The sequence below is a fragment of the Coregonus lavaretus genome (assembly GCF_964263955.1).
Source record: "Coregonus lavaretus genome assembly, chromosome: 9".
In the NCBI taxonomy this organism is placed as follows: Eukaryota; Metazoa; Chordata; class Actinopteri; order Salmoniformes; family Salmonidae; genus Coregonus; species Coregonus lavaretus.
In genome coordinates this window covers 34,282,557-34,310,553 of record NC_139996.1, presented here as the reverse complement: position 1 = coordinate 34,310,553, position 27,997 = coordinate 34,282,557, and the positions used below count along the sequence as shown (strand labels likewise).

At 43.2% G+C, this 27,997-nt stretch overlaps 1 protein-coding gene across 1 annotated transcript in view; it reads left to right on the top strand.

Moving 5' to 3' along the window:
* LOC311135499 (NEDD4-binding protein 1-like) overlaps positions 1 to 18,767 on the top strand; it is a 29,730-nt gene extending 10,963 nt beyond the window's left edge. Inside the window, exons 3-7 of the mRNA XM_084169496.1 lie at positions 7,906 to 8,036; positions 10,374 to 10,470; positions 17,462 to 17,569; positions 17,689 to 17,790; positions 17,967 to 18,767. Coding sequence (XP_084025622.1) covers positions 7,906 to 8,036; positions 10,374 to 10,470; positions 17,462 to 17,569; positions 17,689 to 17,790; positions 17,967 to 18,252 — 724 coding nt within the window. The 3' untranslated portion in view covers positions 18,253 to 18,767. The remainder of the gene's footprint in view (positions 1 to 7,905; positions 8,037 to 10,373; positions 10,471 to 17,461; positions 17,570 to 17,688; positions 17,791 to 17,966) is intronic.
* Positions 18,768 to 27,997: the final 9,230 nt, after the last annotated feature.

Genomic DNA, 27,997 nt, shown 5'->3' with positions numbered 1-27,997 from the left:
TGACTGATCCGTGTAAAGGAAAGAATGAATGGGGCCATGTATCGTGAGATTTTGAGTGAAAACCTCCTTCCATCAGCAAGGGCATTGAAGATGAAACGTGGCTGAGTCTTTCAGCATGACAATGATCCCAAACACACTGCCCGGGCAACGAAGGAGTGGCTTCGTAAGAAGCATTTCAAGGTCCTGGAATGGCCTAGCCAGTCTCCAGATCTCAACCCCATAGAAAATCTTTGGAGGGAGTTGAAAGTCCGTGTTGCCCAGCGACAGCCCCAAAACATCACTGCTCTAGAGGAGATCTGCATGGAGGAATGGGCCAAAATACCAGCAACAGTGTGTGAAAACCTTGTGAAGACTTACAGAAAACGTTGACCTGTGTCATTGCCAACAAAGGGTATATAACAAAGTATTGAGAAACTTTTGTTATTGACCAAATACTTATTTTCCACCATAATTTGCAAATAAATTCATTAAAAATCCTACAATGTGATTTTCTGGATTTTTTTTTCTCATTTTGTCTGTCATAGTTGACGTGTACCTATGATGAAAATTACAGGCCTCTCTCATCTTTTTAAGTGGGAGAACATGCACAATTGGTGGCTGACTAAATACATTTTTTTCCTCACTGTATGTGTTCGTCATGCTTTCTGGAAGTTTGTTTGTAAGGCCTTTTATGGTTTCTACTGAAAATGTATTGAGTAAATAAGTATTGAACCCCTTTGTTATGGCAGCCTAAATATGTTCAGGAGTAACAATGTGCTTAACAAGTCACATAATAAGTTGAATGGACTCACTGTGTGCAATAATAGTGTTATTATTTTTAATGACTACCTCATCTCTGTATCCCACACATACAATTATCTGTAAGGTCCCTCAGTCAAGCAGTGAATTTCAAACACAGATTCAACCACAAAGACCAGGGAGGTTTTCCAATGCCTCACAGTGAATGGCACCTATTGGTAGATGGGTAAAAAAAAAAAAAAGCAGACATTGAATATCCCTTTGAGCATGGTGAACTTATTAATTTCACTTTGGGTGGTCTATCAATACACCCAGTCACTACAAAGAAACAGGCGTCCTTCCTAACTCAATTGCCGGAAAGGAAGGAAACCGCTCAGGGATTTCATCATGAGGCCAATGTTGACTTTAAAACAGTTTAATGGCTGTGATAGGAGAAAACTGAAGATGGATCAACAGCATTGTAGTTACTCCACAATACTAACCTAATTGACAGAGTGAAAAGAAAGTAGCCTGTACAAAAAATGGTCTCTGCACCTTATGACAAAATGTGTAGAATTGTAGCAAACTTGCTTTAAAACAGCAACATATTCTCTACGCCCCATGGCAAAATGTGCAGAATTGCAGTCCCTGTCTAAGATTTTTGTGTTGTGCCCGCCATCGGCTCAGACACAACATGCTCTTGAATACAGGGTGGGTGTCATGCTTTGGCTGATAAATGTACTAAAATGGGAATCAAATGGAAATGTAAACATTCAAATGGTACCACAAAGATTGTTGGTGGTCCACACATCAGAGGATATTCTGAAATAGTTTCTGTAGTTAGTAACATACACAATTAGCTTTCCAGAAAATATTTTGTTGAAATATAATTTGATCTCTGAGAAATTAAGCTAATTGGTTGCACCCAAATTGGCAATTTTCTTTATTTATAAGATTCAGATAATATTCAATAAATATAGTACCCAACATCTGATTTGGACCAAACTTCTTCCGACCAATGAGTAAGACATGAGGAATCTCCCCAAAAAATCAACAGCCACCCACAGACCACCCACACCCAATGCCAATCCCACCCCAAGAACCAGTATCAGTTCTCTACAGTGGGGAAAAAAAGTATTTAGTCAGCCACCAATTGTGCAAGTTCTCCCACTTAAAAAGATGAGAGAGGCCTGTAATTTTCATCATAGATACACGTCAACTATGACAGACAAAATGAGAAAACAAAAACCAGAAAATCACATTGTAGGATTTTTTATGAAATTATTTGCAAATTATGGTGGAAAATAAGTATTTGGTCACCTACAAACAAGCAAGATTTCTGGCTCTCACAGACCCGTAACTTCTTCTTTAAGAGGCTCCTCTGTCCTCCACTCGTTACCTGTATTAATGGCACCTGTTTGAACTTGTTATCAGTATAAAAGACACCTGTCCACAACCTCAAACAGTCACACTCCAAACTCCACTATGGCCAAGACCAAAGAGCTGTCAAAGGACACCAGAAACAAAATTGTAGACCTGCACCAGGCTGGGAAGACTGAATCTGCAATAGGTAAGCAGCTTGGTTTGAAGAAATCAACTGTGGGAGCAATTATTAGGAAATGGAAGACATACAAGACCACTGATAATCTCCCTCGATCTGGGGCTCCACGCAAGATCTCACCCCGTGGGGTCAAAATGATCACAAGAACGGTGAGCAAAAATCCCAGAACCACACGGGGGGACCTAGTGAATGACCTGCAGAGAGCTGGGACCAAAGTAACAAAGCCTACCATCAGTAACACACTACGCTGCCAGGGACTCAAATCCTGCAGTGCCAGACGTGTCCCCCTGCTTAAGCCAGTACATGTCCAGGCTCGTCTGAAGTTTGCTAGAGTGCATTTGGATGATCCAGAAGAGGATTGGGAGAATGTCATATGGTCAGATTAAACCAAAATATAACTTTTTGGTAAAAACTCAACTCGTCGTGTTTGGAGGACAAAGAATGCTGAGTTGCATCCAAAGAACACCATACCTACTGTGAAGCATGGGGGTGGAAACATCATGCTTTGGGGCTGTTTTTCTGCAAAGGGACCAGGACGACTGATCCGTGTAAAGGAAAGAATGAATGGGGCCATGCATCGTGAGATTTTGAGTGAAAACCTCCTTCCATCAGCAAGGGCATTGAAGATGAAACGTGGCTGGGTCTTTCAGCATGACAATGATCCCAAACACACCACCCGGGCAACGAAGGAATGGCTTCGTAAGAAGCATATCAAGGTCCTGGAGTGGCCTAGCCAGTCTCCAGATCTCAACCCCATAGAAAATCTTTGGAGGGAGTTGAAAGTCCGTGTTGCCCAGCGACAGCCCCAAAACATCACTGCTCTAGAGGAGATCTGCATGGAGGAATGGGCCAAAATACCAGCAACAGTGTGTGAAAACCTTGTGAAGACTTACAGAAAACATTTGACCTGTGTCATTGCCAACAAAGGGTATATAACAAAGTATTGAGAAACTTTTGTTATTGACCAAATACTTATTTTCCACCATAATTTGCAAATAAATTCATTAAAAATCCTACAATGTGATTTTCCAGAATTATTTTTCTCATTTTGTCTGTCATAGTTGACGTGTACCTATGATGAAAATTACAGGCCTCTCTCATCTTTTTAAGTGGGAGAACTTGCACAATTGGTGGCTGACTAAATATTTTTTTCCCCCACTGTATGTTTTACCAGTAATATGAAGCTGTTGCTTGGAGTATTGCTTTTCCATACTATGTAATGTATTCCCTGTGAATCTGCTGATGGGTTTTTTTCACCTTCAGAGAAATTAGTCGCTTGCATTATTTATTTGTGAAAGTACCATGTTTTGATCACTAGATGCCGCTGTTCCTGCTATACCTGCAGACTCTTTTATCCATTTTGATGGTCTCATGTGTTTATTTAATAGATCACAACATTTCTTTTGCAACTTTGGGTAGACAAAAACAATAGATTTGGCTCATTATGAAAATTAATTGTGTGGCGTTATAGCAGGAACAGCGGCATCTAGTGGTCAAAACCTGGTACTTTCACTACTTTATGGTAAATTATGCAAGCGACTTCAATTACTAATTTCTCTGAATAGGAGAAAAAATCAAAAGCAGATTCACAGGGAATACATTACATAGTATGGAGAAGCAATACTCCAAGTCTCAGATTCATACTACTTGTCAAACATAGAGAACTGATATTGTATACTGGTTGTTGGGGTGGGATTGGTCTGGGGGGTCCGTGGGTGGCTTTTGGCCCAAGAAAATGGATTCCTCATGTCTTACTCATTGGTACGGAAACGTTTGGTCCAAATTGGATGTTGGGTGCTATATTCATTGAATATTATCTGAATCCCATAAATTAAAATGGCCAATTTGGGTGCAATCAATTATCTTAATTTCTCCGGGAATAAATTAAATTTCAACGAAATGTTTTAGGAATGGCAATCTTACCTGTTTCTAACTACAGAAACAGTTTCAGAACAATCTGAGATGGTGGGTGTCATGGCTTGCTGAAATGACATGGAACGACTCTGTCAGTCCTCCATTTCAATAAGGAAGGACTCCTTATTGAAATCATCATCTTTGTGGTAGTAATTATACTGAACAAATATATAAATGCAACATGTAGTGTTAGTCCCATGTTTCATGAGCTGAAATAAAATATCCCAGAAATGTCCCATATGCACAAAAAGCTTATTTCTCTCAAATTTGGTGAACTAATTTGTTTATCTCCCTGTTAGTGATAATTTCTCCTTTGCCAAGATAATCCATCTACCTGACAGGTGTGGCATATCAAGAAGCTGATTAAACAGCATGATCATTACACAGGTGCACCTTGTGCTGGGGGACAATAAAAGGCCACTTTAAAATGTGCAGTTTTGTCACACAACACAATGCCACAGATGTCTCAAGTTTTGAGAGAGCATGCAATTGGCATGCTGACTGCAGGAATGTCTACCAGAGCTGTTGCCAGATAACTGAATGCTCATTTCTTTACCATAAGCTGCCTCCAACGTCGTTTTAGAGAATTTGACAATACGTCCAACCGGCCTCACAACCGCAAACCACATGTAACTGCGCCAGCCCAGGACCTCCGGCTTTTTCACCTGTGGGATCGTCTGAGACCAGCCACTCGGACAGCTGATGAAACTGTGGGTTTGCACAAGAGAAGATTTTCTGCACAAACTGTCAGAAACCGTCTCAGGGAAGCTGATCTGTGTGCTCGTCGTCCTCACCAGGGTCTTGACCTGACTGCAGTTTGGCGTCGTAACCGACTTCAGTGGGCAAATGTTCACCTTCGATGGCCACTGACACACTGGAGAAGTATGCTCTTCACGGATTAATCCTGGTTTCAACTGTACCGGGCAGACGGTGTGTATGGCGTCGTGTGGGCAAGCGGTTTGCTGATGTCGACGTTGTGATCAGAGTGCCCAATGGTGGAGTTATAGTATGGGCAGGCATGAGCTACGGACAACGAACACAATTGCATTTTATCGATGGCAATTTGAATGCACAGAGATACCGTGATGAGATCCTGAGGCCCATTGTCGTGCCATTCATCCACCACCATCACCTCATGTTTCAGCATGATAATGCATGGCCCCATGTCGCAAGGATCTGTACACAATTCCTGGAAGCTGAAAATTTCCCAGTTCTTCCATGGCCTGCATACTCACCAGACATGTCACCCATTGAGCGTGTTTGGGATGCTCTGGATTGACGTGTACGACAGTGTGTTCCAGATCCCGTCAATATCCAGCAACTTCGCACAGCCATTGAAGAGGAGTGGGACAACATTCCACAGGCCACAATCAACAGCCTGATCAACTCTATACGAAGGAGATGTTTCGCACTGCATGAGGCAAATGGTGGTCACACCAGATACTGACTGGTTTTCTGATCCACATCCCTACCTTTTTTTTAAAGGTGTATGTGACCAACAGATGCATATCTGTATTCCGTCATGTGAAATCCATAGATTAGGGCCTAATGAATTTATTTCAAATGACTGATTTCCTTATATGAACTGTAACTCAGTCAAATCTTTGAAATTGTTGCATGTTGCGTTTATATTTTTGTTCAGTGTAGAAGTTAATTTTAATTCAATTTAAATGTAAATGTTGTACCAGCTAAATTGCAGTAGTCTGAAGGGATAGGTCCATTCTATTAAATATATTTATATGATTGAAATGACACCCAACCTCTATTCAAGAGCATGTTGTGTCTCAACTAATGGCGGGCACAACACAAAAACCTCAGATGATGTGAAATATAGGGTCTAAGCTACAACATATGCGAATATGAAAACAATCTGAGTTTACGCGTTTTTAGATCATTAACTTTAATGGTTTAAAAATGAACTTTTTTCTTCTTCTTTTTCTCAAGAAATAAGAAAATAGTTTAACAACACTTTTAAGTGATAAACTCAACCATATATTTTCCAGTGATGAAGACATGCATGTCTCATGGTATGGTGGGGTATGCAAAATGGGTCAACTTTGAGCATCTTTATCTCCTGAATGTTTTGGCATTCAGGTCAAAAAAGTCACTTTCTGACAACTTCTTCCATGGGCAAACATGTATGGAAAGTTTTGTTTAAATCAAAAGGGATGCTGTCAAAAAGTGATTGAAATGGATTTACCTCATACACTACATGATCAAAAGTATGTGGACATCTCGTTCCAAAATCATGGGCATTAATATGGAGTTGCTGCTATAACAGCCTCCACTCTTCTGGGAAGGCGTTCCACTAGATGTTGGAACATTGCTGCGGGGACTTGCTTCCATTCAGCCACGAGCATTAGTGAGGTCGGGCACTGATGTTGGGCAACTAGGCCTGGCTCGCAGTCGGCGTTCCAATTCATCCCAAAGATGTTCGATGAAGTTGAGGTCAGGGCTCTCTGCATGCCAGTCAAGTTCTTCCACACCGATCTCGACAAACCATTTCTGTATGGACCTAACTTTGTGCACAGGGGTATTGCCATGCTGAAACAGGAAAAGGGCCTTCCACAAAGTTGGAAGCACAGAATCGTCTAGAATGTCATTGTATGCTGTAGTGTTAAGATTACCCTTCACTGGAACTAAGGGGCCTAGCCCAAACCATGAAAAACAGCCCCAGAACATTATTCCTCCTCCACCAAACTTTACAGTTGGCACTATGCATTGGGGCAGGTAGCTTTTTCCTGGCATCCGCCAAACCCAGATTTGTCCGTCGGAGTGCCAGATGGTGAAGCATGATTCATCACTCCAGAGAACGCGTTTCCACTGCTCCAGAGTCCAATGGTGGTGAGCTTTACACCACTCCAGCCGATGCTTGGCATTGCGCATGGTGATCTTAGGATTGTGTGCGGCTGCTCGGCCATGGAAACCCATTTCATGAAGCTCCCGAACATTTATTGTGCTGACGTTGCTTCCAGAGGCAGCTTGGAACTCGGCAGTGAGTGTTGCAACCGAGGACAGACAATTTTTACGCGCTACGTGCTTCAGCACTCTGCAGTCCCGTTCTGTGAGCTTGTGTGGCCTACCACATCGTGGCTCCTAGACATTTCCACTTCACAATAACAGCACTTACAGTTGACCAGGGCAGCTCTAGCAGGGCAGAAATTTGACGGACTGACTTGTTGGAATGGTGGCATCCTATGACGGTGCCACGTTGAAAGTCACTGAGCTCTTTAGTAAGGCCATTCTACTGCCAATGTTTGTCTATGGAGATTGCATGGCTGTGTGCTCGATTGTATACACCTGTCAGCAACAAGTGTGGCTGAAATAGCTGATTCCACTAATTTGAAGGGGTGTCCACATATAGTGTGTCTTTATTGTTGGATAGTAGGCAGCACTGCTAACTTTCTGCCAAGAGCTGGCTCTGACCAGAGTGACTTTCTATGCTGTGTTAGGCTACGTCTTGTTGTTGTTGTTGTTTTCATCTTGGTTTTTGTAGAAGTCAGAACGTCTTTCACACCTTCAATGTGGTACTTTTCTGAGTGGCTTTTTTTTCTCGAACTTGCTACCCATTTGTTACAATACTGTCTGAAGGCAGTCATCAATTTGTCAATCTGAAATATAACAATCACTTGATGTATTAGTTATAAGGGAGTCCTAAACCTAATCACTGCTAAATATCCCTTCCTCCCTGTCCTCCTCCTGCTCTTCTTTAGGCACGGTCTCCACCGCTTCTTCTCCTGCCGGGGGATAGCCATTGCTGTGGAGGCCTTTTGGATTCGGGGCCACCGGGAGATCACCGTCTTTGTGCCTCAGTGGAGGCAGAAGAGAGACCGCTACACCACAGGTCAGAACAGACACAGGCCACCTCAACCTGAGCTAAATCTCATCCTTTTGGTTTTGGGTGGTAAAAACATTACATGAAATGTACCGGTAGTACAGCCATCCAAGGCTTTGGTCAGTTGAAAGACGATTGGAAAATAGTTGGGAGGATTCATGTTTGAATAGTTATAATGTGCTTCATGTGTGCTCTGTTAAGGATATGTGTAAATGCAGTGGTGATTTTAGCATGTAAATCCTGGTGGGACAAACTCCCCAAACTGTTTTTAGATGCATGCCAGCAAAGCCACTACACAACCCAACACTAAACAATACATTAATTGCACTATAACGGTGACAAACGGTGCCCACAAACGGATAGGGCCTACATAAAGCTGTCGCAACAGCAGAGCTTTCTTTTCAGCACCATGTAGTGAATCCTTACCACTGCTACACCTGGCTATCAGCGGGGCCTTGTCTGGCAGTGAAACAGTTAATTCAACCTTATTTACTGCCTTTTTAAAAAACATAGCTGATATGGCTGACTTGCTTAAACAAATGTGGTTTCTACTGACATTTGAGATGTACAAACTATGGCATAAGGGGATGACGAGTGGATGAGAGGCAATCTGTAATTTTGATTAAGACATTAATGAGCGAGCTAGGACGGATGTAGTCAAAACAACTATTTGTTCAGCACTTTTGAAATGTAAAGTGACAGAATTCAGAACATGGGCCGTTCTTGAAGTATTCACCCTGTTCACCAAGTCAGAACCGTAGGATATATAAAGTGGGATATAAGCAGACAATGAAAGCTCTTACAATATTCGATGATTACATTTCTCTAAAACAGGCTATAGGCTACATGTGCACCACCAAGTCAGAACAGTAGGCAAAGTAATGAGACAGAAAGGGACCAAATTATTAGGGTGAGGCACATGGACTTCTAACAGCTTACTGAAAAACATACACTTAGTATTACTTTCTTAGCTACAGTATACATATCTCCTTGGCATATTACATCATTTATGCAGCAGCAAACAAGACACTTTGGGACTCATCTTGTTGTGCTCACTTGAACAGGAAGGTGGTGCAGCGGTCCTTCTTGTTGGCAAATGTTGTCATCAAACTTTTTCATCAAAGTCTGGCATTCTCTGGATTTATGGTGCTTTCAAGACAACTGGGAACTCTGAAAAAAACAAGGTCGAATCATGACGTCAGTGATCTTCAGGTCGGCGCTCTAGAAAGAGGCACGAGTTCCCGACTTGGAATTCTGAGTTGGATGACCGTTCAAAACGGGTTTTTTCCAGTCGGAGCTCGTTTTTTTCTGAGTTCCCAGTTAATAATATAAATAATAATAATATGCCATTTAGCAGACGCTTTTATCCAAAGCGACTTACAGTCATGCGTGCATACATTTCTTGTGTATGGGTGGTCCCGGGGATCGAACCCACTACCTTGGCGTTACAAGCGCCGTGCTCTACCAGCTGTGTGGTTTGGAAGAAATCAGTGTGGTTTAAGGGTCTCATGGCCAATGTAGTCAACCTTTTCTGGCCCATGAGACCCTTAAACCACACACCCACTCCACTGAATAGCAGGCTAGTGATTGCTTTGCAACGCTTGCAGTTAACCACTGATTTCTTCCAAACCACTCATTGTTGAATTTGCGATTTCCAGCTTGTTGTTTAATGTTTATGTCCAATGGCCGATGAGAACCGATACGTTTTATCTATAATTTCTCTTCATATGACAAGGATTGAAAAGGATTTGCCAGTAGATTGTCGACTTGATTCATGATGATGGCTGCTTGTCTAGCTTGCTAGCTAAGATTTTGAAAGTATGATGTTGACCAGTCCAATCAAAGCTACAGTAGATATAACGTGATTTGACGTCATTTTATCTGTGGCCAATGACCTTGAGCCTTCTTGGATGGGCACTTCTAATGTAACTTTATGGCAGCACCAAAGGGGCTTGAATTTTCGAGCTCTCCCCGTAGATTTTGTGGTGACGTAGTGTCCCCATGAGTGACAGAACACTGAAACAATCACGGCGCAACTAGAGAACATTACTAACCCCAACGCTCCGTATTTTACGCTGGCTGCCCCACCACCACAGAAAACACTGAGCTAGGCGGAAACACCTGCATTTTGGAGCTGACTTACTCAAGAAAGCAAAAAAAGAGACCATGTTTGTATGCGGCTTTATTAACTCAATTATTATTATTTTGACATTGTTTGCAAACTGATATGTGACACGTATTAATGCCAAAATAACGTGCTAAACAGGTGGGGCTCAAACCAGGTACCTGCTGTGAATGATGGGTCGCCACTGTGTAAATGTGTGTATTTGCTCCACCTGTCAACAGAACAACATTACCTGAATCAACTGGAAGACCTGCGTCTGCTCTCCTTCACGCCTTCCAGAGAGGTCTGTGGAAAGAGGATTTCCTCACATGATGACAGGTACTGCTGAGTCACGCATCTCACCTCGTCATACAGCCTGCCCACCCCAGTCTGCCCACCCCCCCTAGGGGTCAGCGGAGGCACTGCAGGGGGTTTGCAACAATATACACTGAGTGTACAATACATTAAGAACACCTTCTAGCCTCGGGTGGTATACCATATACTGGGGTATTTGGAAAAAGCCTGTTTACTGGGATGCTGGCCCATATTGACTCCAATGCTTCCCACAGTTGTGTCAAGTTGGCATGATGTCCTTTGTGTGGGCCATTCTTGATACACACAGGAAACTGTTGAGCGTGAAAACCCCAGCAGCGTTGCAGTTCTTGACACAAACCCGTGCGCCATACCCCGTTCTTTTGTCTTGCCCATTCACCCTCTGAATCGCACACATACACAATCCATGTCTCAATTGTCTTGAGGCTTAAAAATCCTTCTTTAACCTGCCTCCTCCCCTTCATCTACACTGATTGAAGTGGATTTAACAAGTGACATCCAAAAGGGATCATAGATTTCACCTGGATTCATCTGATCACTATATGTCATGGAATGAGCAAGTGTTCATAATGTTTTCTACACTCAGTGTATATACACTGCTCAAAAAAATAAAGGGAACATTTAAACAACACAATGTAACTCCAAGTCAATCACACTTCTGTGAAATCAAACTGTCCACTTAGGAAGCAACACTGATTGACAATAAATGTCACATGCTGTTGCGCAAATGGAATAGACAACAGGTGGAAATTATAGGCAATTAGCAAGACACCCCCAATAAAGGACTGGTTTTGCAGGTGGTGACCACAGACCACTTCTCAGTTCCTATGCTTCCTGGCTGATGTTTTGGTCACTTTTGAATGCTGGCGGTGCTTTCACTCTAGTGGTAGCATGAGACGGAGTCTACAACCCACACAAGTGGCTCAGGTAGTGCAGCTCATCCAGGATGGCACATCAATGAGAGCTGTGACAAGAAGGTTTGCTGTGTCTGTCAGCGTAGTGTCCAGAGCATGGAGGTGCTACCAGGAGACAGGCCAGTACATCAGGAGACGTGGAGGAGGCCGTAGGAGGGCAACAACCCAGCAGCAGGACCGCTACCTCCGCCTTTGTGCAAGGAGGAGCAGGAGGAGCACTGCCAGAGCCCTGCAAAATGACCTCCAGCAGGCCACAAATGTGCATGTGTCTGCTCAAACGGTCAGAAACAGACTCCATGAGGGTGGTATGAGGGCCCGAGGTCCACAGGTGGGGGTTGTGCTTACAGCCCAACACCGTGCAGGACGTTTGGCATTTGCCAGAGAACACCAAGATCGGCAAATTCGCCACTGGCGCCCTGTGCTCTTCACAGATGAAAGCAGGTTCACACTGAGCACATGTGACAGACGTGACAGAGTCTGGAGACGCCGTGGAGAACGTTCTGCTGCCTGCAACATCCTCCAGCATGACCGGTTTGGCGGTGGGTCAGTCATGGTGTGGGGTGGCATTTCTTTGGGGGGCCGCACAGCTCTCCATGTGCTCGCCAGAGGTAGCCTGACTGCCATTAGGTACCGAGATGAGATCCTCAGACCCCTTGTGAGACCATATGCTGGTGCGGTTGGCCCTGGGTTCCTCCTAATGCAAGACAATGCTAGACCTCATGTGGCTGGAGTGTGTCAGCAGTTCCTGCAAGAGGAAGGCATTGATGCTATGGACTGGCCCGCCCGTTCCCCAGACCTGAATCCAATTGAGCACATCTGGGACATCATGTCTCGCTCCATCCACCAACGCCACGTTGCACCACAGACTGTCCAGGAGTTGGCGGATGCTTTAGTCCAGGTCTGGGAGGAGATCCCTCAGGAGACCATCCGCCACCTCATCAGGAGCATGCCCAGGCGTTGTAGGGAGGTCATACAGGCACGTGGAGGCCACACACACTACTGAGCCTCATTTTGACTTGTTTTAAGGACATTACATCAAAGTTGGATCAGCCTGTAGTGTGGTTTTCCACTTTAATTTTGAGGGTGACTCCAAATCCAGACCTCCATGGGTTGATACACTTGATTTCCATTGATAATTTTTGTGTGATTTTGTTGTCAGCTCATTCAACTATGTAAAGAAACAAGTATTTAATGAGATTATTTCATTCATTCAGATCTAGGATGTGTTATTTTAGTGTTCCCTTTATTTTTTTGAGCAGTGTATATATACACAGCTGTGGAACAAATTAAGAGACCACTGCACATTTTTCTTAAATCAGCATCTCTACATGTATGACACCCATTCCATTCCAGTGTCTGTTGAATTCCAACACAGGCACACCTCATTCTACTGAATTAGGTGATCACATGAACCAAATCTTATTTAACGAGGAAAGGTATCATCACTATTGTCTTGCAATAGGACCAGCTGGATGGCAAAAACAGTGCTAATAGTACCTCAAAAGTAATATTAATCCAAAAATAACTATTGACCATGCCAAAAGAGTTGAAAAGGAACGTTTTGAGTGAGGAAAAGAAGGGGTCAATTCTGGCTTTACTGGCAGAGGGATACAGTGAGCGTCAGGTTGCTTCCAGCCTTAAAATTTCAAAGACGACGGTTCATAAGAACAAGGTCAAGCAGCAGACATTGGGGACAACAAAGCTACAGACAGAGGGCGAAAACGACTCTCTACTGACCGGGATGACCGCCAACTCATTCGAATGTCACTCAACAACCGTAGGATGACATCAAGTGACCTACAAAAAGAATGGCAAACGGCAGCTGGGGTGAAGTGCATGGCGAGGACAGTTTGAAACAGGCTCCTAGGGGCAGGGCTGAAGTCGTGCAAAGCTAGAAAAAAGCCCTTCATCAATGAGAAGCAAAGAAGAGCCAGGCTGAGGTTTGCAAAAGACCATAAGGATTGGACCATAGTGGACTGGAGTAAGGTCATCTTCTCTGATGAGTCCAATTTTCAGCTTTGCCCAACACCTGGTCGTCTAATGGTTAGACGGAGACCTGGAGAGGCCTACAAGCCACAGTGTCTCGCACCCACTGTGAAATTTGGTGGAGGATTGGTGATGATCTGGGGGTGCTTCAGCAAGGCTGGAATCGGGCAGATTTGTCTTTGTGAAGGATGCATGATTCAAGCCACGTACAAGGTTGTCCTGGAAGAAAACTTGCTTCCTTTTGCTCTGACATTGTTCCCCAACTCTGAGGATTGGTTTTTCCAGCAGGACAATGCGCCATGCCACACAGCCAGGTCAATCAAGGTGTGGATGGAGGACCACCAGATCAAGACCCCTGTGATGGCCAGCCCAATCTCCAGACCTGAACCCCATTGAAAACTTCTGGAATGTGATCAAGAGGAAGATGGATGGTCACAAGCCATCAAACAAAGCCGAGCTGCTTGAATTTTTGCGCCAGGAGTGGCATAAAGTCACCCAACATCAATGTGAAAGACTGGTGGAGAGCATGCCAAGACGCATGAAAGCTGTGATTGAAAATCAAGGTTATTCCACCAAATATTGATTTCTGAACTCTTCCTAAGTTAAAACATTACTATTGTGTTGTTTAAAAATTAACATGAACTTATTTTATTTGCATTATTCGAGGTCTGACAACACTGCATCTTTTTTGTTCTTTTGACCAGTTGTCATTTTCTGCAAATAAATGCTCTAAATTACAATATTTTTATTTAGAATTTGGGAGAAATGTTGTGAGTAGATTATAGAATAAAACAAAAATGTTATTTTTACCCAAACACATACCTATAAATAATAAAACCAGAGAAACTGATAATTTTGCAGTGGTCTCTTAATTTTTTCCGCAGCTGTATATATACACACACTGAGTGTAGAAAACATTATGAACACTCTAACAAAGTCAAGGTATTGGAGTGGCCATCACAAAGCCCTGACCTCAATCCTATAGAAATGTGTGGGCAGAACTGAAAAAGCGTGTGCGAGCAAGGAGGCCTACAAACCTTACTCAGTTACACCAGCTCGGTCAGGAGGAATGGGCCAAAATTCACCCAACTTATTGTGGGAAGCTTGTGGAAGGCTACCCGAAACATTTGACCCAAGTTAAACAATTTAAAGGCAATGATACCAAATACTAATTGAGTGTATGTAAACGTCTGACCCACTGGGAATGTGATGAAATAAATAAAAGCTAAAATAAATCACTCTACTATTATTCTGAAATTTCACATTCTTAAAATAAAGTGGTGATCCTAACTGACCTAAGACAGGGAATTTTTACTAGGATTAAATGTCAGGAATTGTGGAAAACTGAGTTTAAATGTATTTGGCTAAGGTGTATGTAAGCTTCCGACTTCAACTGTGTGTATATATATATATATATATATATATATATACAGTGAGGGAAAAAAGTATTTGATCCCCTGCTGATTTTGTACATTTGCCCACTGACAAAGAAATTATCAGTCTATAATTTTAATGGTAGGTTTATTTGAACAGTGAGAGACAGAATAACAACAAAAAAATCCAGAAAAACGCATGTAAAAAATGTTATAAATTGATTTGCATTTTAATGAGGGAAATACGTATTTGACCCCCTCTCAATCAGAAAGATTTCTGGCTCCCAGGTGTCTTTTATACAGGTAACAAGCTGAGATTAGGAGCACATTCTTAAAGGGAGTGCTCCTAATCTCAGTTTGTTACCTGTATAAAAGACACCTGTCCACAGAAGCAATCAAGACAAGATTGTAGACCTACACAAGGCTGGAATGGGCTACAAGACCATCGCCAAGCAGCTTGGTGAGAAGGTGACAACAATTGGTGCGATTTATTCGCAAATGGAAGAAACACAAAATAACTGTCAATCTCCCTCGGCCTGGGGCTCCATGCAAGATCTCACCTCGTGGAGTTCCAATGATCATGAGAACGGTGAGGAATCAGCCCAGAACTACACGGGAGGATCTTGTCAATGATCTCAAGGCAGCTGGGACCATAGTCACCAAGAAAACAATTGGTAACACACTACGCCGTGAAGGACTGAAATCCTGCAGTGCCCGCAAGGTCCCCCTGCTCAAGAAAGCACATATACAGGCCCATCTGAAGTTTGCCAATGAACATCTGAACGATTCAGAGGAGAACTGGGTGAAAGTGTTGTAGTCAGATGAGACCAAAATCGAGCTCTTTGGCATCAACTCAACTCGCCGTGTTTGGAGGAGGAGGAATGCTGCCTATGACCCCAAGAACACCATCCCCACCGTCAAACATGGAGGTGGAAACATTATGCTTTGGGGGTGTTTTTCTGCTAAGGGGACAGGACAACTTCACCGCATCAAAGGGACGATGGACGGGCCATGTACCGTCAAATCTTGGATGAGAACCTCCTTCCCTCAGCCAGGGCATTGAAAATGGGTCGTGGATGGGTATTCCAGCATGACAATGACCCTAAACACACGGCCAAGGCAACAAAGGTGTGGCTCAAGAAGAAGCACATTAAGGTCCTGGAGTGGCCTAGCCAGTCTCCAGGCCTTAATCCCATATAAAATCTGTGGAGGGAGCTGAAGGTTCGAGTTGCCAAACGTCAGGCTCGAAACCTTAATGACTTGGAGAAGATCTGCAAAGAGGAGTGGGACAAAATCCCTCCTGAGATGTGTGCAAACCTGGTGGCCAACTACAAGAAACGTCTGACCTCTGTGATTGCCAACAAGGGTTTTGCCACCAAGTGTTAAGTCATGTTTTGCAGAGGGGTCAAATACTTATTTCCCTCATTAAAATGCAAATCAATTTATAACATTTTTGACATGCGTTCTTCTGGATTTTTGTTGTTGTTATTCTGTCTCTCACTGTTCGAATAAACCTACCATTAAAATTATAGACTGATCATGTCTTTGTCAGTGGGCAAACGTACAAAATCAGCAGGGGATCAAATACGTTTTTTCCCTCACTGTGTATATATATATATATATATATATATATATATATATATATATATATATATATATATATATATATATATATATATATATATATATATATATATATACATAATGTACATGTATATATGTTTTTATTCAGATGTATTTTCCCAATGTTTTTATGAATATCGCTAGCAACAACAGAATAAACAAATATTGATTTACATACCTACAGTAGAAAAGAGGAGAATAGCTTATTTCTAATGATGTCAAGTTTATTTCCCAATTCTTAATATTTCGCAAATAACACTCATTGGAGCTAATTACGCTAGAGTATCTGACATAGGCCTCTGTCATCTGCTGCCACCTCATCCATACTCACCCTGTCCCGGAGCCTTACCCACATTCCCTACTGCCACCTCATCCATACTCACCCTGTCCCGGAGCCTTACCCACATTCCCTACTGCCACCTCATCCATACTCACCCTGTCCCGGAGCCTTACCCACATTCCCTACTGCCACCTCATCCATACTCACCCTGTCCCGGAGCCTTACCCACATTCCCTACTGCCACCTCATCCATACTCACCCTGTCCCGGAGCCTTACCCACATTCCCTACTGCCACCTCATCCATACTCACCCTGTCCCGGAGCCTTACCCACATTCCCTACTGCCACCTCATCCATACTCACCCTGTCCCGGAGCCTTACCCACATTCCCTACTGCCACCTCATCCATACTCACCCTGTCCCGGAGCCTTACCCACATTCCCTACTGCCACCTCATCCATACTCACCCTGTCCCAGAGCCTTACCCACATTCCCTACTGCCACCTCATCCATACTCACCCTGTCCCGGAGCCTTACCCACATTCCCTACTGCCACCTCATCCATACTCACCCTGTCCCAGAGCCTTACCCACATTCCCTACTGCCACCTCATCCATACTCACCCTGTCCCGGAGCCTTACCCACATTCCCTACTGCCACCTCATCCATACTCACCCTGTCCCAGAGCCTTACCCACATTCCCTACTGCCACCTCATCCATACTCACCCTGTCCCGGAGCCTTACCCACATTCCCTACTGCCACCTCATCCATACTGACTCACTGTCAGCTGACTCAGTCTTATCACCCTCTCACCTGCAGGTTTCTGCTCCATCTGGCAGAGAAGACAGGAGGGGTTATCGTCACCAATGACAACCTGCGGGACTTTGTAAATACATCAGAGGCATGGATGAAGATCATCCAAGAGAGGTGAAGGCCTTTTAACTAATCATCAGACATGCACTAATTTCTCCACAGACATTTTATATAACCCATGGACAGATTATGTTAAGAAGCCTTCTACAACACTGACTGTCCCCGTCTTCCAGGCTTTTGCAGTTTACCTTTGTGGAGGACCACTTTATGATCCCAGATGATCCCCTGGGGAAGCATGGCCCCCACCTGGATGTTTTCTTACGGAAGGACAATAGGTGTGTGTGTGTTTGTGTGTGTGTGTGTGTGTGTGTGTGTGTGTGTGTGTGTGTGTGTGTGTGTGTGTGAAAGAAAGGAGATGATAGTATTATTTATACACTATGTCCTGACTGCAATGTGTGCGTGCATGCGTGCGTGTGTGAATATTGACCATATGTGTGTCTCTCTCTCACAGATGGAGCCCAGTCACACCTCTTCTGAGGCCGGATCCCCAAGCTACCCCGCAGCATTCTGGGCCCCCTAGGTGGCACTACCCAACACCCTCACCCCCTCTCCAGCGGTCGCACCCCCCTCGCCCAACACCCTCCCCCCCTCCCCAGCGGTCACCCTTGGAAACCATGGAGCTCAAAAGTAAGCTGTACGATATCTTCCCCGACCAGAAGCAGCGCATTGACCGGATCCTGAGTGACAACCCCTACATGAGAGACCTGAATGCACTGTCAGGCCTTCTGCTGGGATGAAACCAAGCACACATACAGTACTCAGCCACTCACACACAGATACACTTACAAGTCTGTCTGTCGAATGACGGTGCCAAGAGTAGGACTATGTATGGAAACCGAGCTGTTTTGTATTAAAGACGATGATCAACTGCACTGCTATTGGGAATGGCTATTTGTTTGGAAGGCATCAGTCTCCATTTTCTACACATCTTGTTTAAGTTCAACAGTGTCCATGGAACATATCCACTAGCACAAATGCACTTCTATTACATTTCTAAATAGTTTGCTTTCTAGTGAAACCATGGAATGTGGGGAGAAATTGTCCAGCTGGCATATTTGATGTGCACATATTTACTACATAAGTACTTAAGTCTTTAAAGTGTGAAACCAAAATTGTGTTGAAATTGCTGTTGGTTTTATAACTGCTGAAGGAAAAGTTATTTTGTTCATGTTGTAATATAATTACAGTTTCTATAATTGCAGTTTCTATTATATTTGATTTTGCAAATATGAAAATTGTGACGTGCAGATATGGTACAGCAACCCATAAAGGTTTTTTTTGAACCAGTGGAACTTCAATCTGCCTAATTGCTCCAGTGAATCACAAAACAGTGCTTTAGTACCAGGTTGGCAGGGTCTGGAGGACACAGTGCCCTGTCCTAGCACACTCCTGTGCTGAGGTTAATGATATCTTTAAAAATGTATATATCTAAAATATGAGTAAATTATATTCCTGGTATGACATAAGTCGCTCTGGATAAGAGCGTCTGCTAAATGACTAAAATGTAAATGTAAATGTAATGACATCAAGTATTACCTACTACACATCAGTCTGGCTGCCCCTTATCTTCCAGTACTGAATGTCCACTACACTCACTCTGAGGACATAGCCATTGTATCTTCTGAAGAGTCCCAGACTGACTCAGATGCCAGAAGAGCCAATTTACCCATGTTACACAATGATCTGGCACACCCTGACCATTCTCTTGTGCAAGTCACTACCTTGTAATGGTAACACATAGCAAACCCGGAGTTCATGGTTGGTCAATAGGATAAGACCCCAGTCACCAGCTATGGCCACCAGAGGTCACTGTGCACTAAGCTGTCAGGGGCTAGTTGCTACTGAATCACTTCCTCATTATCACGGACAGAAAGAAGAGTGAGTGACCTGTCTATTATGAACACTTCTATTTGCTTCAGTTATGTATAACAGTAGTGATGGGGGGGAAAAATAGTTACATATTGGGAAATTATTTTTGACGATTTTATCGTATCGTTTTGACAATATCGCAATATTATTTTTGCACTAGTTGGCTGTAACTGCACCAAAACTAGTGTTTTTCCTTAATAGCTTATTCTCCATCTTCTTTTTAAATAGGGAGCCAATTTGTTTTCAGCACTTTTATTTACATTAATGATCAAAACTCGTTTTCTCATGCTCTCTCGTCTCTCTGCAACAGACATGGTGAGCAATGTTTGGACCATGGAATCGCAATAAAATCACAGTATTGAATTGCAATACACATAGACTAGCAATACATATTGTATCAGCACCTAAGTATAACGATATCGTATCATAAGGACCCTGGCAATTCCCACCCCTATATAACAGTAATATTCAAAATCATTTTCAGATTTCTATGAGAAGGGAAATGCTGTGGTATCACCAGTGAGGGTACAGGTGTTTTGTGGGTATCTCACAGTTACTTGAAAGACAGGGTGTATATTTGATCTCCACAGGCTGGTAAAGTTAATAAAGGCAATGTGTTTGTCATAAACAAGACTTCAGTTTCTTATTCTGTATGTTGCCGTCTTTGTTCTTACCATACATTTATGAGCTGTTTTGTTGGGGTGTGTAGACATGTACTTAAAACTAAAAATAGGAATATACGTTATAAGAGAAACCGTGAGAAACAGTGAATGCAGAAAGGAAAGTCTGTGAGGCATTTGCTCAAATACATTTATTAATTCATGCACACATTGCAGTCAGGACATAGTGTATAACTTACCAAATGTCTGAAGGGAGAGACAACTGGCCAGCCTGGTCTCATAGACTAGACATGAGTGTTGAATGGCGGGAACCCGGTTAACGAGATTTACCGGGATTTACCGCCAAAAACCATTCCCTTTTCCCGGGAGAAATAACTGCGAGAAACCGGTAAATTATAATACATTATTTATATGAACAGCATGGTGTGAAATGGAACTGTTAAATGATTTTCGATGTCTAAATTTGGCTTCTCTACAGCCTCTGCATGATGAACTAACACTCAGGGTGGGGACAGACAGCCCATCTCAGTATGGAGCTCAGTTCTTAATGCATGTAGACCTATCATCTCATGGTCATATTTTTTCTTGTGACAGGTAGTTCTGCATTTGCTGCAGCATACTTTATGCTACAGTAATATAAAGACAGAATGCACGTCTAATTTACACATCTCCATCTGGCTTTCGGGGGTCACCTTGTTTTTTTATTGTAAAGATAGTGGCTTGCGTAAGTATTCACCCCCCTTGGCATTTTTCCTATTTTGTTGCCTTACAACCTGGAATTAAAATGGATTTTGGGGGGGTTTGTATCATTTGATTTACACAACATGCCAACAACTTTGAAGATGCAAAATATTTTATTGTGAAACAAACTAAGACAAAAACTGAAAACTTGAGCGTGCATAACTATTCACCCCCCCCCCCCCCACCCACCCACCAATTTTGACCATTTTGTGTATGTCCATTACATGTATTAGCCTTATATTTAGCTAATTAATTATGGGTTATGCATAATAAGGTTCTAACTTATAGCTTCTGTCTCTTGCACAATATGCACGCACCTATGCTCCGCTGGCCTCTCTCCTTAAAAAATGCTCCTTAGCTCTTGGAGTCCCATGCAGGAAAAGCTAGAATATAATAGCTTGCTGGACATCATTTATTTTTGCATTTCTTATACCAAGACTATTCGAAGAGGGACGCAAGCTCTTGTTTACTGAATGTTAAATACAGCAGCCAATAGAACTCACAGGTAGTTTGAAAGAAGAGCGAACACGCGATGGTGGTAGGCTATAGCAGTTATTTATTCAGACCCATAACCATTCAATCTTCATGAAGAGAAGTGAAAGCCTTCTGAATCTAATTCTAGTCCTATATTATTCAGGGATGTCATTAGAATGATGAAGATAAGGACGACGAAAATTATTTAATTTAACTGTTGAAAGCGTGGAAGGAAAGAGGACGTAGGGGAAAAATTATGAAAGGTATATATGCGTCAGCCTACTAATTATACAAATAGGCTCAAATTCGCTAGCCTATACTTGTAACGTTGTAGGCCGCATGTGCTGCACCAGAATCGCATGTTCTCTCCCTGCTTTATCATGGTTTGAACAATGTGCATAATTCCAGTTCATATAATACAATTTACATTTTAGTCATTTAAAAGAAGTTCATATCCAGAGCAATTAGGGTTAAGTGCTATGCTCAAAGGCACATTTTTCATCAAGTTGGCTCAGGGATTTGAACCAGCAACCTTTAGGTTAATGGCCCAATGCTCTTAACCACTAAGCTACCTGGAGCCTAGTTTCGTTTTTTACCAAAGAGCATATAGCTAGGTACATCTATGGGCTTTTGTTTTTCTGTTATGCATAATGTCGAGTAGCATTTACAGAGCCCTTGACTTTTTCCACATTTTGTTAGGTTACAGCCTTATTCTAAAATTGATTGAATTGTTGTTGTTTTTCCCCTCATCAATACCCCATAATGACAAAGCAAAAACAGGTTTTTAGAAATGTTTGCTAATTTATAAAAAGAAAAAGAAAACTGAAATATCACATTTACATGAGTATTCAGACCCTTTACTCAGCACTTTGTGGAAGCACCTTTGGCAGCGATTACAGCCTCAAGTCTTCTTGGGTATGACGCTAAAAGCTTGGCACACCTGTATTTGGGGAGTTTCTCCCATTCTTCTCTGCAGATCCTCTCAAGTTCTGTCAGGTTGCAGCACAGCTATTTTCATGTCTCTCCAGAGATGTTCGATCGGGTTCAAGTCTGGGCTCTGGCTGGGCCACTCAAGGCTGGCCCACTCAAGGACATTCAGAGACTTGTCCCGAAGCCACTCCTGCGTTGTCTTGGCTGTGTCCTTAGGGTTGTTGTCCTGTTGGAAGGTGAACCTTTGCCCCAGTCTGAGGTCCTGAGAGCTCTGGAGCCAGTTTTCATCAAGGATCTCTCTGTACTTTGCTCCGTTCATCTTTGCCTCGATCCTGACTAATCTCCCAGTCACTGCCGCTGAAAAACATCCCCACAGCATGATGCTGCCACCACCATAGGGATGGTGCCAGGTTTCCTCCAGACATGACACTTGGCACTTGGCAGATGTGTTGTTACACTTGGTAGGTAACAACACATCTGCCACACTGATCCTCAACACGGGGGCCCCTCAGGGGTGCGTGCTCAGTCCCCTCCTGTACTCTCTGTTCACCCATGACTGCATGGCCAGGCACGACTCCAACACCATCATTAAGTTTGCCGACGACACAACAGTGGTAGGCCTGATCACCGACAACGATGAGACAGCCTATAGGGAGGAGGTCAGAGATCTGGCCGTGTGGTGCCAGGACAACAACCTCTCCCTCAACGTGACCAAGACAAAGGAGATGATTGTGGACTACAGGAAAAAAAAGAGGACTGAGCACGCCCCCATTCTCATCGACGGGGCTGTAGTGGAACAGGTTGAGAGCTTCAAGTTCCTTGGTGTCCACATCACCAACGAACTATCATGGTCCAAACACACCAAGACAGTCGTGAAGAGGGCACGACAAAGCCTATTCCCCCTCAGGAGACTAAAAAGATTTGGCATGGGTCCTCAGATCCTCAAAAAATTCTACAGCTGCACCATCGAGAGCATCCTGACTGGTTGCATCACCGCCTGGTATGGCAACTGCTTGGCCTCTGACCGCAAGGCACTACAGAGGGTAGTGCGTACGGCCCAGTACATCACTGGGGCAAAGCTCCCTGCCATCCAGGACCTCTATACCAGGCGGTGTCAGAGGAAGGCCCTCAAAATTGTCAAAGACTCCAGTCACCCTAGTCATAGACTGTTCTCTCTGCTACCGCACGGCAAGCGGTACCGGAGTGCCAAGTCTAGGTCCAAAAGACTTCTCAACAGCTTCTACCCCCAAGCCATAAGACTCCTGAACAGCTAATCATGGCTACCCGGACTATTTGCACTGCCCCCCACCCCATCCTTTTTACGCTGCTGCTACTCTGTTAAGTATTTATGCATAGTCACTTTAACTCTACCCACATGTACATATTACCTCAACTACCTCAACTAGCCGGTGCCCCCGCACATTGACTATGCAACGGTACCCCCCTGTATATATAGCCTCCCTACTGTCACTTTATTCTATTGTATATATAGCCTCCCTACTGTCACTTTATTTTTTACTTCTGCTCTTTTTTTCTCAACACTTTTTTTGTTGTTGTTTTATTCTTACTTTTTTGTTTAAAATAAATGCACTGTTGGTTAAGGGCTGTAAGTAAGCATTTCACTGTAATGTCTGCACCTGTTGTATTCGGCGCATGTGACCAATACAATTTGATTTGATTTGATTTGATTTGATTTGAAATAATTCAATCTTGATTTCATCAGACCAGAGAATCTTGTTTCTCATGGTCTGAGTCTTTAGGTGCCTTTTGGCAAACTCCAAGCGGGCTGTCATGTGCCTTTTACTGAGGAGTGGCTTCTGTCTGGCCACTCTACCATAAAGACCTGATTGGTGGAGTGCTGCAGAGATGGTTGTCCTTCTGGAAGGTTCTCCCATGTCCACAGAGGAACTCTAGAGCTCTGTCAGAGTGATCATCGGGTTCTTGGTCACCTCCCTGACCAAGGCCCTTCTCCCCCAATTGCTCAGTTTTGCCGGGTGGCCAGCTCCAGGAAGAGTTTTGGTGGTTCCAAATTTCTTCCATTTAAGAATGATGGAGGCCACTGTGTTGTTGGGGACCTTCAATGCTGCAGACATTTTTTGGTACCCTTTCCCAGATCTGTGCCTCGACACAATCCTGTCTCGGAGCTCTACAGACAATTCCTTCGACCTCATGGCTTGGTTTTTGCTGATATGCACCGTCAACTGTGGGACCTTATATAGACAGGTGTGTGCCTTTCCAAATCATGTCCAATCAATTGATTTTACCACAGGTGGACTCCAATCAAGTTGTAGAAACATCTCAAGGATGATCAATGGAAACAGGATGCATCTGAGCTCAATATCGAGTCTCATAGCAAAGGGTCTGAATACTTATGTAAATAAGGTATCTGTTTTTATTTTAATAGATTTGTAAAAAATTCTAAAAACCTGTTTTCACTTTGTCATTATGGGGTATTGTGTGTAGATTGCTGAGGATCTTTTTTATTTAATAAATTTTAGAATAAGGCTGTAACGTAACAAAATGTGGAAAAAGTCAAGGGGTCTGAATACTTTCCGAAGGGACTGTATATACAGCTCTGGAAAAAATTAAGAGACCACTGCAAATGTTTCTTAAATCAGCATCTCTACATGTATGACAGCCATTCCATTCCAGTGTCTGTTGAATTCCAACACAGGCACACCTCATTCTACTGAATTAGGTGATCATCTGAACCGAATCTTATTTAACGAGGAAAAGTATAAAAACCACTGCTGTGGTCATCACTATCCTCTTGCAATAGGACCAGCTGGATGGCAAAAACAGTGCTAATAGTACCTCAAAAGGAATATTAATCAAAAAATAACTATTGACCATGCCAAAAGAGTTGTAAAGGAACGTTTGAGTGAGGAAAAGAAGGGTTCAATTCTGGCTTTACTGGCAGAGGGATACAGTGAGCGTCAGGTTGCTTCCATCCTTTAAATTTCAAAGACGGCGGTTCATAAGAACAAGGTCAAGCAGCAGACATTGGGGACAACAAAGCTACAGACCGGCAGAGGGTGAAAACGACTCTCTACTGACCAGGATGACCGCCAACTCATTCAAATGTCACTCAACAACCGTAGGATGACATCAAGTGACCTACAAAACGAATGGCAAACGGCAGCTGGGGTGAAGTGCACGGCGAGGACAGTTCGAAACAGGCTCCTAGGGGCAGGACTGAAGTCGTGCAAAGCTAGAAAAAAGCCCTTCATCAATGAGAAGCAAAGAAGAGCCAGGCTGAGGTTTGCAAAAGACCATAAGGATTGGACCGTAGTAAGGTCATCTTCTCTGATGAGTCCAATTTTAAGCTTTGCCCAACACCTGGTCGTCTAATGGTTAGACGGAGACCTGGAGAGGCCTACAAGCCACAGTGTCTTGCACCCACTGTGAAATTTGGTGGAGGATCGGTGATGATCTGGGGGTGCTTCAACAAGGCTGGAATCGGGCAGATTTGTCTTTGTGAAGGACGCATGAATCAAGCCACGTACAAGGTTGTCCTGGAAGAAAACCTGCTTCCTTTTGCTCTGACATTGTTCCCCAACTCTGAGGATTGGTTTTTCCAGCAGGACAATGCGCCATGCCACACAGCCAGGTCGATAAAGGTGTGGATGGAGGACCACCAGATCAAGACCCTGTCATGGCCAGCCCAATCTCCAGACCTGAACCCCATTGAAAACTTCTGGAATGTGATCAAGAGGAAAATGTATGGTCACATGAACTTATTTTCTTTGCATTATTCGAGGTCTGACAACACTGATTCTTTTGTTCTTTTGACCAGTTGTCATTTTCTACAAATAAATGCTCTAAATGACAATATTTTTATTTGGAATTTGGGAGAAATGTTGTCAGTAGTTTATAGAATAAAACAAAAATGTTAATTTCACCCAAACATATACAGTGGGGGAAAAAAGTATTTAGTCAGCCACCAATTGTGCAAGTTCTCCCACGTAAAGATGAGAGGCCTGTAATTTTCATCATAGGTACACGTCAACTACAGACAAATTGAGAAATATTTTCTCCAGAAAATCACATTGTAGGATTTTTTATGAATTTATTTGCAAATTATGGTGGAAAATAAGTACACCTACAAACAAGCAAGATTTCTGGCTCTCACAGACCTGTAACTTCTTCTTTAAGAGGCTCCTCTGTCCTCCACTCGTTACCTGTATTAATGGCACCTGTTTGAACTTGTTATCAGTATAAAAGACACCTGTCCACAACCTCAAACAGTCACACTCCAAACTTCACTATGGCCAAGACCAAAGAGCTGTCAAAGGACACCAGAAACAAAATTGTAGACCTGCACCAGGCTGGGAAGACTGAATCTGCAATAGGTAAGCAGCTTGGTTTGAAGAAATCAACTGTGGGAACAATTATTAGGAAATGGAAGACATACAAGACCACTGATAATCTCGCTCGATCTGGGGCTCCACGCAAGATCTCACCCCGTGGGGTCAAAATGATCACAAGAACGGTGAGCAAAAATCCCAGAACCACACGGGGGGACCTAGTGAATGACCTGCAGAGAGCTGGGACCAAAGTAACAAAGCCTACCATCAGTAACACACTACGCCGCCAGGGACTCAAATCCTGCAGTGCCAGACGTGTCCCCCTGCTTAAGCCAGTACATGTCCAGGCCCGTCTGAAGTTTGCTAGAGTGCATTTGGATGATCCAGAAGAGGATTGGGAGAATGTCATATGGTCAGATGAAACCAAAATATAACTTTTTGGTAAAAACTCAACTCGTCGTGTTTGGAGGACAAAGAATGCTGAGTTGCATCCAAAGAACACCATACCTACTGTGAAGCATGGGGGTGGAAACATCATGCTTTTGGGCTGTTTTTCTGCAAAGGGACCAGGACGACTGATCCGTGTAAAGGAAAGAATGAATGGGGCCATGTATCGTGAGATTGAGTGAAAACCTCCTTCCATCAGCAAGGGCATTGAAGATGAAACGTGGCTGGGTCTTTCAGCATGACAATGATCCCAAACACACCGCCCGGGCAACAAAGGAGTGGCTTCGTAAGAAGCATTTCAAGGTCCTGGAGTGGCCTAGCCAGTCTCCAGATCTCAACCCCATAGAAAATCTTTGGAGGGAGTTGAAAGTCCGTGTTGCCCAGCGACAGCCCCAAAACATCACTGCTCTAGAGGAGATCTGCATGGAGGAATGGGCCAAAATACCAGCAACAGTGTGTGAAAACCTATATACCCTTGCCAACAAAGGGTATATAAAAGTATTGATAAACTTTTGTTATTGACCAAATACTTATTTTCCACCATAATTTGCAAATAAATTCATTAAAAATCCTACGATGTGATTTTCTGGATTATTTGTTCTAATTGTCTGTCATAGTTGACGTGTACCTATGATGAAAATTACAGGCCTCTCATCTTTTTAAGTGGGAGAACTTGCACAATTGGTGGCTGACTAAATACTTTTTTTCCCCACTGTATCTATAAATAGTAAAGCCAGAGAAACTTATATTTTTGCAGTGGTCTCTTAATTTTTTTCCAGAATAGTATGTATTGGATAACGGCACAATCATTTGGGCTTGGGCTTATAAAATGCATGGCTCAGGTAGCATCAAGCTTGAATTTTCTATCAAACCTCTAATCAAATCCAGATGTAGGCCTATTTATATGGTTTGTAATGATTTTGAATGACACTTCCGGTTTTGGCGGGAAATACCGGGTTACCCGGGAGAAAAGTGATTTATTCTCAGGATGAATCATTTGTAAAATACCGTGAAAATATTCAACCCTACTAGACATAACATAATAAACATAAATCCAGCACACTCAAATTGATATGTTACATTTGGTGTGGTTA